The sequence below is a fragment of the Anolis sagrei genome, chromosome X (assembly GCF_037176765.1).
Source record: "Anolis sagrei isolate rAnoSag1 chromosome X, rAnoSag1.mat, whole genome shotgun sequence".
In the NCBI taxonomy this organism is placed as follows: Eukaryota; Metazoa; Chordata; class Lepidosauria; order Squamata; family Dactyloidae; genus Anolis; species Anolis sagrei.
In genome coordinates this window covers 6,368,783-6,384,918 of record NC_090034.1, presented here as the reverse complement: position 1 = coordinate 6,384,918, position 16,136 = coordinate 6,368,783, and the positions used below count along the sequence as shown (strand labels likewise).

Below are 16,136 nucleotides of genomic sequence, written 5' to 3'. Positions count from 1 at the left end.
AGCAGATGCTGGGGGTCAGAGAGTGACATTAAGGTCACGGGGGGTGACATTTGATGTTCCTTGTGAATATTGCCCTTGATTCCCAAAACCACCCTGTTGTCTTCAGAGGCAATGGAGTCGACCAGTTGCCAGTCAAGTCAGGCTCCCTACATGGGATTGTGGTGCAAGTGAAGACAGTGTTTTGTTCCTTGCCTCTGGCAGAAAAACATCTGAAGCCAAACATCACCGAAGGAGAGAGAGCTGCACAGGCCAAGCTCACCATCACTCTTCAGACATTGCAGTTTGGATTTTTCCTCATGTAAGGAGAGATCAGTCTGTTCCAGCTGACAGTGGTTTCAAAAGATTTCCAGGATAATAAACCCAAGGGGGCATCTACACTGTAGAATTAATACACTTTAATGCAGTGTTTCTCAACTTGGGGTTGGGACCCCCGGGAGGGTTGCAAGGGGGTGTCAGAGGGGTCGCCAAAGACCACCAGAAAACATAGTACTTTCTGGGTTGTTGTAGGTTTTTTAGGGCTATATGGCCATGGTCTAGAGGCATTCTCTCCTAACGTTTCGCCTGCATCTATGGCAAGCATCCTTGCAATAGATGCAGGCGAAACGTCAGGAGAGAATGCCTCTAGACCATGGCCATATAGCCCGAAAAAACCTACAACAACCCAGTGATTCCGGCCATGAAAACCTTCGACAATACATAGTACTTTCTGTTGGTTATGGGGGTTCTGTGTGTTAAGTTTGGCCCAATTCTAATGTTGGTGGGGTTCAGAATATTCTTTGATTGTAGGTGAACTATAAATCCCAGCAACTACTACTCCCAAACGTCAAGGTCTATTTTCCTCAAACTCCACCAGTGTCTACATTTGGGCATATTGAATATTCTTGCCAACTTTAGTCCAGATCCATCATTGTTTATAAATTATTTCCCCCACCCACGCCATAGGCCAGCATTTCTCAACCTGGGGGTCGGGACCTTTGGGGGGGGGGTTACAGGGGGGTCTCAGAGGGGTCATCAAAGACCATCAGAAAACACCGTATTTTCTGTTGGTCATCAGGGTTCTGTGTAAGTTTGGCCCAATTCTATCATTGGTGGAGTTCAGAATGCTCTGATTGAAGGTGAACTATACATCCCAGCAACTACAATTCCCAAATGTCAAGGTCTGTTTTCCCCAAACTCCACCAGTGTTCACATTTGTTCCAGATCCATCATTGTTTGAGTCCACAAATCCAAGGATTCCATAGCATAAAGCCAGTGCAGTTAAAGTGGTATGAACCAATTCTATAGCGTAGATGCACCCCCAAAACTCCAACTGTTCCCATCTGCTAGGAATGGCCCCAATTAATCCCCTGAGATCCCACTATTCCAGCTGCTTTGAAGGAGCCACAATGGCACAATGGGTTAAACCCTTGTGCCATCTGAACTGCTGACCTGAAGACCTGAAGGTCAGCGGTTCAAATCCACGAGACGGGATGAGCTCCTGTCAGTCATCTACAGCTTCCCATGTGAGGACATGAGAGAAACCACCCATAGGATGGTAACACATCCAGGCATCCCCTGGGCAACATCTTTGTAGACGACCGATTCTCTCACACCAGAAGCAACTTGCAATATATTCTCAATTTGCTTCTGACACAATAATCTATATAAATAAAAATATAATGTTCATTTGTGGGATTAACAGAACTCAAAAACCACTGGACGAATTGACACCAAATTTGGACACAAGACACCTAACAACCCAATGTATGTCTTCACTCAAAAAAAATTGATTTGGCCATTTGGGAGTTGTAGTTCCTGGGATTTATAGTTTACCTACAATTAAAGAACATTCTGAACCCCACCAACGATGGAATTGAACCAAACTTGGCACACAGTTCTCCCATGACCAACAGAAAATACTGAAAGGGTTTGGTGGGCAGTGTCCTTTGGTTTTGGAGTTGTAGTTCACCTACATCCAGCAATCACTGTGAAGTCAAACAATTATAGATCTCGATCAAACTACACAAATACTCAGTATGCCCAAATGTGAGCACTGGTGGAGTTTGGGGAAAATAGATTCTTGACATTTGGGAGCTGTAGTTGCTGGGATTTATAGTTCACCTACAATCACAGAGAATTCTGAACCCCACCAATGATAGAATTGGGGCAAACCTCCCACACAGACCCCCATGACCACCAGAGTGAGCCACAGCAACGCGTGGCAGGGGACGGCTAGTAAAATAAAATAAAAAGCTACTTAGAAAATATCCCAGTTTCCCCATTCTCGTCCTATTTCTCCCTTTGTCCTCAGCTAACTTCAGCTGCTGCAAGTGTAAAACCAGTTTAGTGTTATGAATAGGTGATCCCATGCTTTTGTTTACTTTTAGCTATGACGGTTGAATGAAAAGTAATGCCTCCACCTTCGTAGCTCCTCAACAGATGGCAGTACTGGTATGTGGCAGGTACTGGCTTGCTCAGTAGACTCTCCTCTACAGTTCCATTTTGGCGGGAAGCCTTAGCATTGAATGGTTGTGTTGTTAAAGTGCAAAGTATGGAACCCTGCACAGTACAAGGGTTGAATGAAAAGTAATGCCTCCACCTTTGTAACTCCTCAACAGATGGAAGTACTGGTATGCGACAGGTACTGGCTTGTTCAGTAGACTATCCTCTACAGTTCCATTTTGGCAGGAAGCCTTAGCATTGAACGGTTGTGCTGTTAAAGTGTGAAGTATGGAACCCTGCGCAGAAGGTCGGTCAATGCGACTTAAGCAACGTGCAGTCATTGAATTCTTGACAGCAGAAGGTGTCACCCCAAAAGAGATTAATCACAGAATGCAAGCTGTTTATGGTGACTGTGTTGATGTGAGTACTGTGCGTCGTTGGGCGAGTAAGTTTAAAGATGTTGAAGTGGGAACGTCTGATTTGCGTGATAAACAAAGAGTTGGACATCCTGTGACAGCCGCCACCAAGTTTCACAAGCAAAAGGTTGACAGATTGATTCAGGGCGATCGTCATATTACTCAGAGTAAACTTTCAAGCAAGTTAAAGAGCACATTCTAAGGATTATTTCTGTGTTTGATTTATTAAAATATTCCCATCCAAACCCAAGTAACGATGGTGGAGGCATTACTTTTCATTCAACCCTCATACATTGCTTCTCGTGGTGGTTTGTTGCAAACCATCTGCACGTTCTTACCTCCTTCAGCTTTCCACTGGTGAAGGTTGGAGAGAGCACGGTGCGGATCCTCTTCCAGTTTTCATCTTCAGCAAGAGAAACAGCACTTTCCAGTTTGCCAGTTGGGCCAAATTTCTGAAATTGGTGAGGGAAAAACCAAAAACCATTATGGGAATAAATGTATCTGGAATGGATTGCATTAAGGTCTCTATTGTCATCCTCCTTCTCCTTCTCATCTCCATTTTTTCTTCCTATCCTTTGAAATGCAGGGTAATAAAACCCTGTTGTGTATCCAAATAACTCTGCTACAGCTTCCCATGTGAGGACAGGATGGTAACCCATCTGACTTGGCCATGGTGGTCCACACTCTTGTTACATCCCGAATAGACTACTGCAACACTATCTACATGGGGCTGCCTTTGAAGACTGCCCAGAAGCTTCAACTAGTCAAACAGTCGGCAGTCAGGTTGCTCAGCGGAGCAGCATACAGTGAGGATACAACCCATCTGACTTGGCCATAGTGGTCCACGCTCTTGTTACATCCCGAATAGACTACTGCAACGCTCTCTACATGGGGCTGCCTTTGAAGACTGCCCAGAAGCTTCAACTAGTCAAACAGTCGGCAGTCAGGTTGCTCAGCAGAGCAGCATACAGTGAGGATACGACCCATCTGACTTGGCCAAAATCCACGCTCTTGTTACATCCCAAATAGACTACTGCAATGCTCTCTATGTGGGGCTGCCTTTGAAGACTGCCCAGAACTTCAACTAGTCAAACAGTCGGCAGTCAGGTTGCTCAGCGGAGCAGCATACAGTGAGGATACAACCCATCTGACTTGGCCATAGTGGTCCACGCTCTTGTTACATCCCGAATAGACTACTGCAATGCTCTCTACGTGGGGCTGCCTTTGAAGACTTCCCTGAAGCTTCAACTAGTCCAACGGTCGGCATCCAGGTTGCTCACTGGAGCGGCATACAGGAAGAATACAATTCCTCTGTTGCGCCAGCTCCACTGCCTGCCAATCAGCTTCTGAGCACAATTCAAGGTGCTGGTTTTAACCTTTAAAGCCCTAAATGGTTCTGGCCCAGATTACCTGTCCGAATGTATCTCCTGTTATGAACCATCACGAAGTTTAAGATCTTCAGGAGAGGCCCTGCTCTCGATCCCACCACTATCGCAAACGCAGTTGGTGGGAACGAGAGACAGGGCCTTCTCTGCAGTGGCCCCCCATCTATGGAACTCTCTCCCCAGGGACATCAGGTTGGCCACCTCCCTCCTGTCCTTTAGAAGACAATTGAAGACATGGCTTTGGGACCAAGCGTTTGATTAGTGGATAGCGGCAATTGAAATTGTGACATTGAATCTGCCCAGACTTGGATATGGTTTTAACTGGCATGTTTAAGTTATTGTTTTAATGAATTGTATAATGTTTTTAATGATTTTTAATGTCTTTAATGTTTATATGTTGATAGCATCATATGGAGCTTGTGTGAGCCCACCCTGAGTCCCCTTTCCAGGGAAGAAGGGTGGAGTAAAAATGCATGAAATAAATAAATAAGCTCATCCATATGGTTCAGGAAAAGTTCAGTCTCTACTGCAAGCCTGGGCAAACTTCCATGTGTTTTGAACTTCAACTCCCACAATTCCTAACAACCTACTGGCTGTTAGGAATTGTGGGAATTGAAGTCCAAAACACCTGGAGAGCCCAAGCTGGCCCATGCCTGCACTAGTGCTTCACTTAGAATCATAGAATCATAGAATCAAAGAGTTGGAAGAGGCCTCATGGGCCATCCAGTCCAACCCCATTCTGCCAAGAAGCAGGAATATTGCATTCAAATCACCCCTGACAGATGGCCATCCAGCCCCTGTTTAAAAGCCTCCAAAGAAGGAGCCTCCACCACACTCCGGGGCAGAGAGTTCCACTGCTGAACGGCTCTCACAGTCAGGAAGTTCTTCCTCATGTTCAGATGGAATCTCCTCTCTTGTAGTTTGAAGCCATTGTTCCATTGCCTCCTAGTCTCCAGGGAAGCAGAAAGATAAAGTCTCAAATGGGAACTTACCCTCCGATTGGTGAAAACCGAGTAGCATTCCTTCACTAAGACCGCTTTTATGACAGCTGGATCGGTGATGGCCAAGACTGGGGTTCGGCCATCGTAAAACCTAGGACAAAAAAATTGTGCTTAACTCAAAAGAAGAGATTTTGTGTGCCCGGGTCTTATTTTTTTTCTCTCCTTCTAAGATTTGAGTTCCTTAAGCTAGCAATCATTTCAGTAGAGACTGGCAAATACAAAGAATATATGCTGCTTACCCCCAGATTTTTCCATATTTCTTAAAACAGGCTTTGTCAAATGCCAAGAGTCCCTGTAAGGAAACATTTTAATACAGAGTCAAAATGAAGCACCACAATAGACTACAATCAGTTGTACCAAAATTCAGTAAAATGCAGACACAATCCTAGATACATTCATTTTTACAAGACACAGATGGGTGGATTCAGGCATTACAAGGAACTGTGGTTAGTTTACAACAGGACGTCTGTTCACCTTCCTGTATGACATAAGGAAGTGGTGAAGGACATCAAGTGAGTTATAAAGTAGAAACCACCCATATTGCAAAATGTCAATCAATATTTGTGAGTAGGTTCTTGTGGGTGTTTTTGGGCTATATGGCCATGTTCTAGAGGCATTTCTCCTGACATTTCGCCTGCATCTATGGCAAGCATCCTCAGAGGTAGTGAGGTCTGTTGGAATTAGGACAATGGGTGTATATATCTGTGGAATGGCTGGGGTGGGGCAAGGAGCTCTTCTCTGCTGGAACTAGGTGTGAATGTTTCAACTGACCACCTTCATTAGCATTTGAAGGCCTGCCTGAGCCTGGGAGAATCTTTTGTTGAGAGGTGTTAAGATATGCCTGGTTGTTTCCTCTCTGCTGTTTTGCTGTTGTGATTTTAGAGTTTTTTTAATACTGGTAGCCAGATTTTGTTCATTTTCATGATCTCTTCCTTTCTGTTGAAATTGTCCACATGCTTGTGGATTTCAATGGCTTCTCTGTGTAGTCTGACATGGTGGTTGTTGGTGTGGTCCAGCATTTCTGTGTTCTCAAATAATATGCTCACTACCTCTGAGGATGCTTGCCATAGATGCAGGCGAAACGTCAGTAGAAATGCCTCTAGAACATGGCCCTATAGCCCAAAAAAACCCCACAAGAACCTAGTGATTCCAGCCATGAAAGCCTTCGACAATACAATATTTGTGAGCTTACTTTGCGATAGGCCAAAGCAGTCCCGATGAAAGGGAGGGGTCTAGGTCCTGGTATGCCCAACTTTTTGAAGACCCCGAAAGGCCAGATGCCATACCTGTAAAGCAGAAAAGTACGTTGAAAGATGAAATGGTAGACTACCATGATGGCCATTGTGTATGTTGAAACAAATTACATAGAATCATAGATTTGGAAGAGACCGCATGGGCTATCCAGTCCAACCCCATGCCATGAAGGAAAAGAACATTCAAAGTACCCCTGACAGATGGCCATCCAATCCCTGTTTAAAAGCCTCCAAAGAAGGAGCACCCACCAGACTCAGAGGCAGTGAGTTCCTCTGTTGAACGGTTCTTATGGTCAGAAGGTTCTTCCTAATGTTGAAGTGGAAACTTTTTTTTTGTCATTTGAACTCCATTGAGTCCTAGTCTCCAGAGCAGCAGAAAACAAGCCTGCTCCCTCTTCCTTATGACATTTTTTCATATATTTAGATATGGAGATCATGTCTCCTCTCAACCTTCTCTTCTGAGGCAAAACAAACCCAATTCTTTAAGATGATCCTCCAAAAAAATCATGGTCTCCAGACTTTTGATCCTTTTAGTCATCCTCCTCTGGACACCATCTATCTTGTCAACATTCCTCTTAAACTGTGGTGCCCAGAATTAGACATAGTATTCCAGGTAAGAATACTATACCAGGTGAGGCTACTATACCAGGTGAGAATACTATACCAGGTGAGAATACTATACCAGGTGAGAATACTATACCAGGTGGGGCTACTATACCAGGTAAGGCTACTATACCAGGTGAGGCTACTATACCAGGTGAGGCTACTATACCAGGTGAGACTACTATACCAGGTGGGAATACTATACCAGGTGAGACTACTATACCAGGTGAGAATACTACACCAGGTGAGGCTACTATACCAGGTGAGACTACTATACCAGGTGAGAATGCTATACCAGGTGAGACTACTATACCAGGTGAGAATACTATACCAGGTGAGAATACTATACCAGGTGAGACTACTATACCAGGTGAGACTACTATACCAGGTGAGAATGCTATACCAGGTGAGACTACTATACCAGGTGAGACTACTATACCAGGTGAGACTACTATACCAGGTGAGACTACTTTACCAGGTGAGAATACTATACCAGGTGAGACTACTATACCAGGTGAGACTACTACACCAGGTGAGGCTACTATACCAGGTGAGAATACTATACCAGGTGAGAATACTATACCAGGTGAGGCTACTATACAAGGTGAGACTACTATACCAGGTGAGACTACTATACCAGGTGAGAATACTATACCAGGTGAGACTACTATACCAGGTGAGACTACTATACCAGGTGAGACTACTACACCAGGTGAGGCTACTACACCAGGTGAGACTACTATACCAGGTGAGACTACTATACCAGGTGAGAATACTATACCAGGTGAGACTACTATACCAGGTGAGGCTACTATACCAGGTGAGGCTACTATACCAGGTGAGGCTACTATACCAGGTGAGACTACTATACCAGGTGAGACTACTATACCAGGTGAGACTACTATACCAGGTGAGACTACTATACCAGGTGAGACTACTATACCAGGTGAGAATACTATACCAGGTGAGACTACTATACCAGGTGAGACTACTATACCAGGTGAGACTACTATACCAGGTGAGACTACTATACCAGGTGAGAATACTATACCAGGTGAGACTACTATACCAGGTGAGACTACTATACCAGGTGAGAATACTATACCAGGTGAGAATACTATACCAGGTGAGACTACTATACCAGGTGAGAATACTATACCAGGTGAGACTACTATACCAGGTGAGAATACTATACCAGGTGAGAATACTATACCAGGTGAGACGACTATACCAGGTGAGAATACTAATTGAAGCAGAATAGAGAAGCACTATGACTTCCACTGATCTCTAGACACTAGACTCCTTTTGATGCAGTCCAAAATCCTATTGGCTTTTTAAGCTGCTGCATCACACCGTTGGCTCATGCTGAAGTTGTTGTCCACAAAAACTTGAAGATCCCTTTCACATGTAACTCTGTTGTCGAACCAGACACCACCCATCCTGTATCCTTGCATTTCATTTTTTATTTGTAGCTAAATGTCATAAATTACATTTGTCTTTGTTGGCATTCATTTGTTAAGGTCATTTTGGATCCTGATTCCACCTTCTGGAGTATTTGCTATCTTTCCTAATTTGGTCCCATCTGAAAACTTGATCACTGCCCATTAATAATTTGTCCATTAATAAAGATGTTGAACGGCACTGAAAGGCCTAGGACAGAACCCTCTTTATGGCACCCAAACAGTCATTTCTTTCCAGGATGAACACAGACATGTGCCTTTCACCTCAAGAACAGACAAGCTCTGAGGATGACCTGGGAAGGAATCCCACTGGAGCATTGCAGCGCACCTAAATACCTGGAAGTCACTCTGGACCCTGCTCTGACCTACAAGAAGCACTGTCTGAACATCAAGCAAAAAGGGGGTGCTAGAAACAATATCATACGAAAGCTGACTGGCACAACCTGGGGATCACTGGAGAAATTACACTGTCTAGCCAGTATTGTACCACCTGACATCTGCCGGGAAGTAGCAGCCAATAGTGAAAGGACCAAGGCAGTGACATCTCCAGCTCATCCCTTGTTTGGGTATCAGCCAGCACGTCAATGACTTAAATCTAGAAATAGTTTTCTAAGATCTACAGAGACACTCGCTGGAGCACCTCAGCAAGCGAGAGTCCAAAAGTGGCAGGCTCAAACCCAGAATCTCAATCAATGGCTGATACCAAATGAGAGACTCCCCCCTGGGCACACAGAAAACTGGGTGACTTGGAAGGCGCTGAACAGACTGCGTTCTGGCACCACGAGATGCAGAGCCAACCTCAAGAAATGGAGCCACAAAGTGGAATCCACGACATGCAAGTGTGGAGAAGAGCAAACCACTGATCACCTGCTGCAATGCAACCTGAGTCCTGCTACACGCACAATGGTGGACCTCCTTGCGGTTCAGTCACTTGACCAACGGTAGTACTATCTAATCCGGATTTTACTAGTTTATTTGAAAGATGATCATGAGGAACCTTGTCAAGATATGCTACATCCACAGCATTACCTGTAGATCAGTCCTAAGGTAGATAGGTAACATGGACTTTGATAGATCCATGCCTGTACATCATTTGGAAACAGTGACATCAAGTGACAGACTGTATGTGTGAAAGAGTCGCCAGAGATGAAATACCACCTTGGTTCTGATAGAGCTGCTGCTTCCATCAGGTTGAGTTATCAAGGTGTGTTTCCATGTGAACTGGTCTAGGAAGAACAAGAGTGTGAAGATCTAAAAACTCCCATCTCTGGAGATTGTGGCGCAGCTGGCTGAGTATCATTTGGCTTTACTCTTTAGCATTGTCGGGTGGTACTTCAGCAAATGACAAATCCAAGGATTCCATAGCATAAAGCCAGTGCAGTTAAAGTGGTATGAACCAATTCTATAGCGTAGAGGCACCCCAAAACTCCAACTGTTCCAATCTGCTAGGAATGGTCCCAATTAATCCCCTGAGATCTCACTATTCCAGCTGCTTTGAAGGATGGCACAATGGCACAATGGGTTAAACCCTTGTGCCGGCTGAACCGCTGCATTAAGATCACTCTGACCAAAAGATCATGAGTTCAAAGCCAGCCCTAGTTGGAGTGGGTTTCCAACCAATTGTGTAGCCTGTTGTCGACCTTTGCAACCTGAAAGACAGTTGCATCTGTCAAGTAAGAAAATTAGGTACCACCTTAAAGTGTGGGGAGGCTAAATTAACTGATTTATGAGGCCATAAAGAAGACTCCAGCAAAGCACTCCAGCAAAAGTATGCAGGGAATGCGGAAGTACTTCATCAGTGTTGCAGATGGACGATGAAAGCCTCTGTGTATGTCTGTATATGTTGTATGTCAAAAATTGGCATTGAATGCTTGCCATATATGTGTACACTGTAATCCACCCTGAGTCCCCTGCGGGGTGAGTAGGGCGGAATATAAAAGCTGTAAATAAATAAATAAATACATAAATAAATAAATAAAAGCTTAGTGCAGAGGCACTGAGCCAGTCTCACCACTAGTGAGATAATGCTCCAGGTGAGAGAGGTGGCTGCCAAGGTAGCAGAAATGGTCCACATTTTCTAATGTTTTTTATCTTATTGTCTGTGTTGGCATCGAATTGTGCCTTTTGTAAGCCGCCCTGAGTCCCCCCTCGGGGTTGAGAAGGACGGGGTAGAAATGCGCAAAATAAATAAATAAATAAATGTTACACCATTAAGCTGTATCTCTGGCATTGGAGAGGGGTTGGTTGGTGACTGTTGGAACAGCACTTTGGTTTTCTTGATGTTCAGTGACAGGCCGAGCTTCTTGTATGCTTCTGCGAAGGTGTTTAGAGTGGCTTGTAGATCTTCTTCTGAATGTGCACAGACGACGTTGTCATCAGCATACTGGAGTTCTATAACAGATGTTGTTGTAACCTTGGTTTTGGCTTTCAGTCTGCTGAGGTTGAATCGCTTGCCATCTGTCCGATAGATGACTTCCACTCCGGTGGGAAGCTTCCCATCAACAAGGTGAAGTATTAGCGATGAAGATGGAGAATAAAGTTGGGGCAATAACACATCCTGTTTGACACCTGATTGCACCTTAAATGGGTCACTTTGGAAGCCATTGCTGTCCAAGACTGTTGCCATCATGTCCTCATGGAGGAGCCGCAGGATGTTCACGAATTTCTTAGGGTACCCGATTTTTAGGAGGATGGTCCAGAGAGCGCTGCGATTCACTGTCTAATGCCTTTGCAAGGTCAATGAATGCCATGTACAGAGCTGTATGTAATAGTCCCCTAATGATGATTTCCACTCCGGTGGGAAGCTTCCCATCAACAAGGTGAAGTATCATCGCGATGAAGATGGAGAATAAGGTTGGGACAATAACACATCTTTGTTTGACACCTGATTGCACCTTAAATGGGTCACTTTGAAAGCCACTGCTGTCCAAGACTGTTGCCATCATGTCATCATGGAGGAGCTGCAGGATGTTCACGAATTTCTTAGGGTACCCGATTTTTAGGAGGATGGTCCAGAGAGCACGGGAATTCACTGTGTCGAATGCCTTTGCAAGGTCAATGAATGCCATGTACAGAGGTTGGTTTTGTTCCCTGCATTTTTCTTGGAGCTGTCGTGCAGTTTGGGAGCCATTGTTGTCCAAAACTGTTGCCATCATGTCATCATGGAGGAGCCGCAGGATATTCACAATTTGTTAGGGCATAAGTTCTTTCTCCCATCCTGGACATCATTCCACAGATATGTAAACCCATATTCCTAGTTTCCAACAAACCTCACTACCTCTGAGGATGCTTGCCACAGATGCAGGCAAAACATCAGGAGAGAATGCTTCTAGAACATAGCCATACAGCCCAAAAAACCTACAACAACCCAGAGAAATGTTTGATGAATGTGGCACTGAAGGATCGTCTTGTGCAGTATCACGCAGCTGTGATTAAGTATGGAAAGACAGAGAAAAGAGAGCAAAGTGTGATGACTTCCATATTGGAAACAGGTAATTTGCAAGAGGGAGACAAAAGCAGGCTTCTGGATAGTGCAGATAGAAGAAGGAAAGTGATGTTCCATTTAAGCAAAATTAGCTTAGCTGTTAGGGGGGGAAAAAACAGCGGCACTCCATCCTTTCATAAATAGAACACAATGTTGGGATGAAAGATCTTTGAAACCGTTCCCAGAGGCGGTCAAGTTGTTAATGTTAACTCGGGAACTGAGCATTTACGCTGGTCCAGGGAAAGAAAGAAAGAAAGGAAATGTGCTGTCGACATCCCCCTCCGCCTTCATCCTTTTCCCTCCCACTTTGGCAATAAGGGCTTTGCGAGAGTGTTTAATAAGCCCTGCTGTTGATAAAGCGCCCGGCGCACGCTTGCTTGCTGCTGCGGCACACATCTTCAGAGGAAGAAGATAACCCCGAGGTAAAAGCAATCATTTCATAAAGGGAAAGGTGCCCTCGTGGAGACCGGGCCTTCAAGGCTTGAGCAAGGAGAGAGAAAGGGAGAGAGAGGCTGAGATTTCTCTCCCGGCTCTTTGCCAAACCAAGGCACCCAGATAGGAAGCCGGAGCCAAAGAGCGCACGAAGAGAGGAAAAATAAAAATGCTGCTTGCACATATTTATTGCTGAGGAATCAAAGCCGAGTTCGGAGTTGTGGCCTGAATTGAAGTATCAAAGGAATTCTTTGTTTAGGTTTGGAGGATGAGTTTTTCCCCCTTCTCAACTTGCTTCTTGATTTAAAGTGGTCTGTTTGCAGAAAGAGTATTTAGAAAAACATTTCAAGGCCCACTTTCGGGATTTTACCTATGAACTACAGTTTTTGGAGTCACCATAGACCTCCAGAGGACAGGAGCAGGATTCAAAACGATCTTGACAGATTAGAGAGATGGGCCAAAACTAACAAAATGAAGTTCAATGGTGACAAATGCAAGATACTCCACTTTGGCAGGAAAAACGAAATGCAAAGATACAAAATGGGGGACAATGCCTGGCTCGAGAGCAGGACGTGTGAAAAAGATCTTGGAGTCCTCGTGGACAACAAGTTAAACATGAGCCAGGAATGTGATGTGGCGGCAAAAAAAGCCAATGGGATTTTGGCCTGCATCAATAGGAGCCTAGTGTCTAGATCTAGGGAAGTCATGCTCCCCATGCTCTATTCCGCTTTGGTTAGACCACTTTACCTGGAATATTGTGTCCAATTCTGGGCACCCCAATTCAAGGGAGATATTGACAAGCTGGAATGTGTCCAGAGGAGGGCGACTAAAATGATAAAGGGTCTGGAGAACAAGCCCTATGAGGAGCGGCTTAAGGAGCTGGGCATGTTTAGCCTGAAGAAGAGAAGGCTGAGAGGAGATGTGATAGCCATGTATAAATATGTGAGAGGAAGCCACAGGGAGGAGGGAGCAAGCTTGTTTTCTGCTTCCTTGGAGACTAGGACGCAATGGAACAATGGCTTCAAACTACAAGAGAGGAGATTCCATCTGAACACAAGGAAGAACTTGCTGACTGTGAGAGCCGTTCAGCAGTGGAACTCTCTGCCCCGGAGTGTGGTGGAGGCTCCTTCTTTGGAAGCTTTTAAACAGAGGCTGGATGGCCATTTGTCAGGGGTGCTTTTAATGCAATAGTCCTGCTTCTTGGCAGAATGGGGTGGGATTGGATGGCCCAGGAGGTCTCTTCCAACTCTTTGATTCTATGATTCTATGATTCTTGTTGTTTGGGAAGTCAATGTTGGTTTAGGAGAAAGTCTGAAATGAAATCTATTGCTAGACTCGTTGAATCACTTCTATTTATCTCTGTGTTGATTCAGCGCAGTGCAGCGGTTTGAGGGTGGACTAAAGGTGCACCTACACTGTAGAATTAAAGCAGTTTGATCTCTACTTTAACTTCCATGGCTCAGTGCTATGGATTCCTAGGATTTGTAGGGTCCCTGGTCAAGTGGTCCTTCATCAAAATGGTCCCTGGTCAAAGTGGTCCCTGGTCTAAGGGGTCCCTGGTCAATGTGGTCCCTGGACATAGGGGTCCCAGGTCAAAGGGGTCCCTGGTCAAAGGGGTCCCCGGACAAAGGGGTCCCTGGACAAAGGGGTCCCTGGTCAAAAGGGTCCCTGGACAAAGGGGTCCCTGGTCAAAGGGGTCCCTGGACAAAGTGATTCCTGGTCAAAGGGGTCCCTGGACAAATGGTCCCTGGTCAAAGTGGTCCTTGTTCAAAGTGGTCCCTGGTCAAAGTGATTCCTGGCCAAGTGGTCCCTGGTCAAAGTGGTCTCTGGTCAAAGTGGTCCCTGGTCAAAGTGGTCCCTGGTCAAGGGGGTCCCTGGTCAAAGGAGTCCCTGGTCAAAGGGGTCCCTGGTCAAAGTGATTCCTGGTCAAAGGGGTCCCTGGACAAAGGGGTCCCTGGTCAAAGGGGTCCCTGGTCAAAGGGGTCTGGTCAAAGGGGTCCCTGGTCAAAGTGGTCCCTGGACAAATGGTCCCTGGTCAAAGGGGTCCCTGGTCAAAGTGGTCCCTGGTCAAAGGGGTCCCTGGACAAATGGTTCCTGGTCAAAGTGGTCGCTGGTCAAAGGGGTCCCTGGACAAAGTGGCCCCTGGTCAAAGTGGTCCCTGGACAAATAGTCCCTGGTCAAAGTAGGCCCTGGACAAATGGTCCCTGGTCAAAGTAGGCCCTGGACAAATAGTCCCTGGTCAAAGGGGTCCCTGGACAAATGGTCCCTGGTCAAAGTAGGCCCTGGACAAATGGTCCCTGGTCAAAGGGGCCCCTGGTCAAAGTGGTCCCTGGACAAATGGTCCCTGGTCAAAGTAGGCCCTGGACAAATGGTCCCTGGTCAAAGTAGGCCCTGGACAAATAGTCCCTGGTCAAAGGGGTCCCTGGACAAATGGTCCCTGGTCAAAGTAGGCCCTGGACAAATGGTCCCTGGTCAAAGGGGCCCCTGGTCAAAGTGGTCCCTGGACAAATGGTCCCAGACAAATGTTCCATGGTCAAAGGGGTCCCTGGGCAAATGGTCTCTGGTCAAAGTAGTCCCTGGTCAAAGTAGGCTCTGGTCAAAGTGGTCCCTGGACAAATGGTCCCTGGTCAAAGTGGTCCCTGAACAAAGTGGTGCCTCTTTGACCAGGGCCCAAGTTTGCCCATGACTGAGCTACACTGTAGAATTAATGCAGTTTGACACCACTTTAACTGTTGTGGCACTATTCTATGGAAGCCTGGGTGTTGTAGTTTTGCAATGTCTTTCACTTTCTCTGCCCAGGAGTGTCATCAAACTGCATTAATTCCACTGTGCAGATGCACCAATGATTATATATAACTGTGTTTCTTGATAGAATAACAATTAAAAAAATATTTATTACCCACCTCTCCTTGCGGGCATATCTTTTTTTTTTCTCACTTGTTCTTTTTTCTTACGTCATTTCAATAAGTAAGAAATTATTTGTAAAGTTAGGTTCTTGTGGGTTTTTTCGGGCTATAGAGTAATGTTCTAGAGGCATTTCTCCTGACGTTTCGCCTGCATCTATGGCAAGCATCCTCAGAGGTTGAGAAGGACCTTCTCAACCTCTGAGGATGCTTGCCATAGATGCAGGCGAAACGTCAGGAGAAATGCCTCTAGAACATGACTCTATAGCCCGAAAAAACCCACAAGAACCTAGTGATTCCAGCCATGAAAGTCTTCGACAATATTTGTAAAGTTACTTACAGCACCAAGAGACCTAGGGATAGGATTAGAAGAGCCCAGGTCTCCACGGAGAAGTAAGAAAGGAGATCCATCCTGGTTAATATTCTCTCTGTCTGGACTCTGGCAGCCAATTGGCACAACGTTGGACACCGTTCTTGCTTCTGAAGATCTTATCTGCTTCGGCTCAGGTAGGTCAGTGACTTACTCTGGCATGGAGACACATTTATTGCCCTTCAGAAGGGGTGGAGCAAATGCCCAGGTGAGATGGCCACTGGCTCGCATTTAATCTGGGGGACTTCAGTCGGGCACAACGGGCAGTTCGTTTGATTCTCCATTACATAACTTTCCAGTTCTCCCAGTTATGTCAGAGCAGGGATTCTCAAACTTGTTCAGCTGCAGAGCCCTTTCTGAAGCAAAAGTTTCTTGTGGAGCCCCAAGAAATGTTTACCATAGATATGA

The 16,136-nt window shown here is 45.5% G+C and overlaps 1 protein-coding gene across 1 annotated transcript in view; it reads right to left on the bottom strand.

Annotated features, from left to right (window-relative positions):
• Positions 1-15,882, bottom strand: part of LOC132782170 (cytochrome P450 3A9-like) — a 49,127-nt gene extending 33,245 nt beyond the window's left edge. Inside the window, exons 1-5 of the mRNA XM_067473317.1 lie at positions 15,699-15,882; positions 6,416-6,509; positions 5,463-5,515; positions 5,215-5,314; positions 3,176-3,289 (exon numbers count right to left, since the gene is read on the bottom strand). Coding sequence (XP_067329418.1) covers positions 3,176-3,289; positions 5,215-5,314; positions 5,463-5,515; positions 6,416-6,509; positions 15,699-15,769 — 432 coding nt within the window. The 5' untranslated portion in view covers positions 15,770-15,882. The remainder of the gene's footprint in view (positions 1-3,175; positions 3,290-5,214; positions 5,315-5,462; positions 5,516-6,415; positions 6,510-15,698) is intronic.
• Between the last annotated feature and the right edge of the window lie 254 nt (positions 15,883-16,136).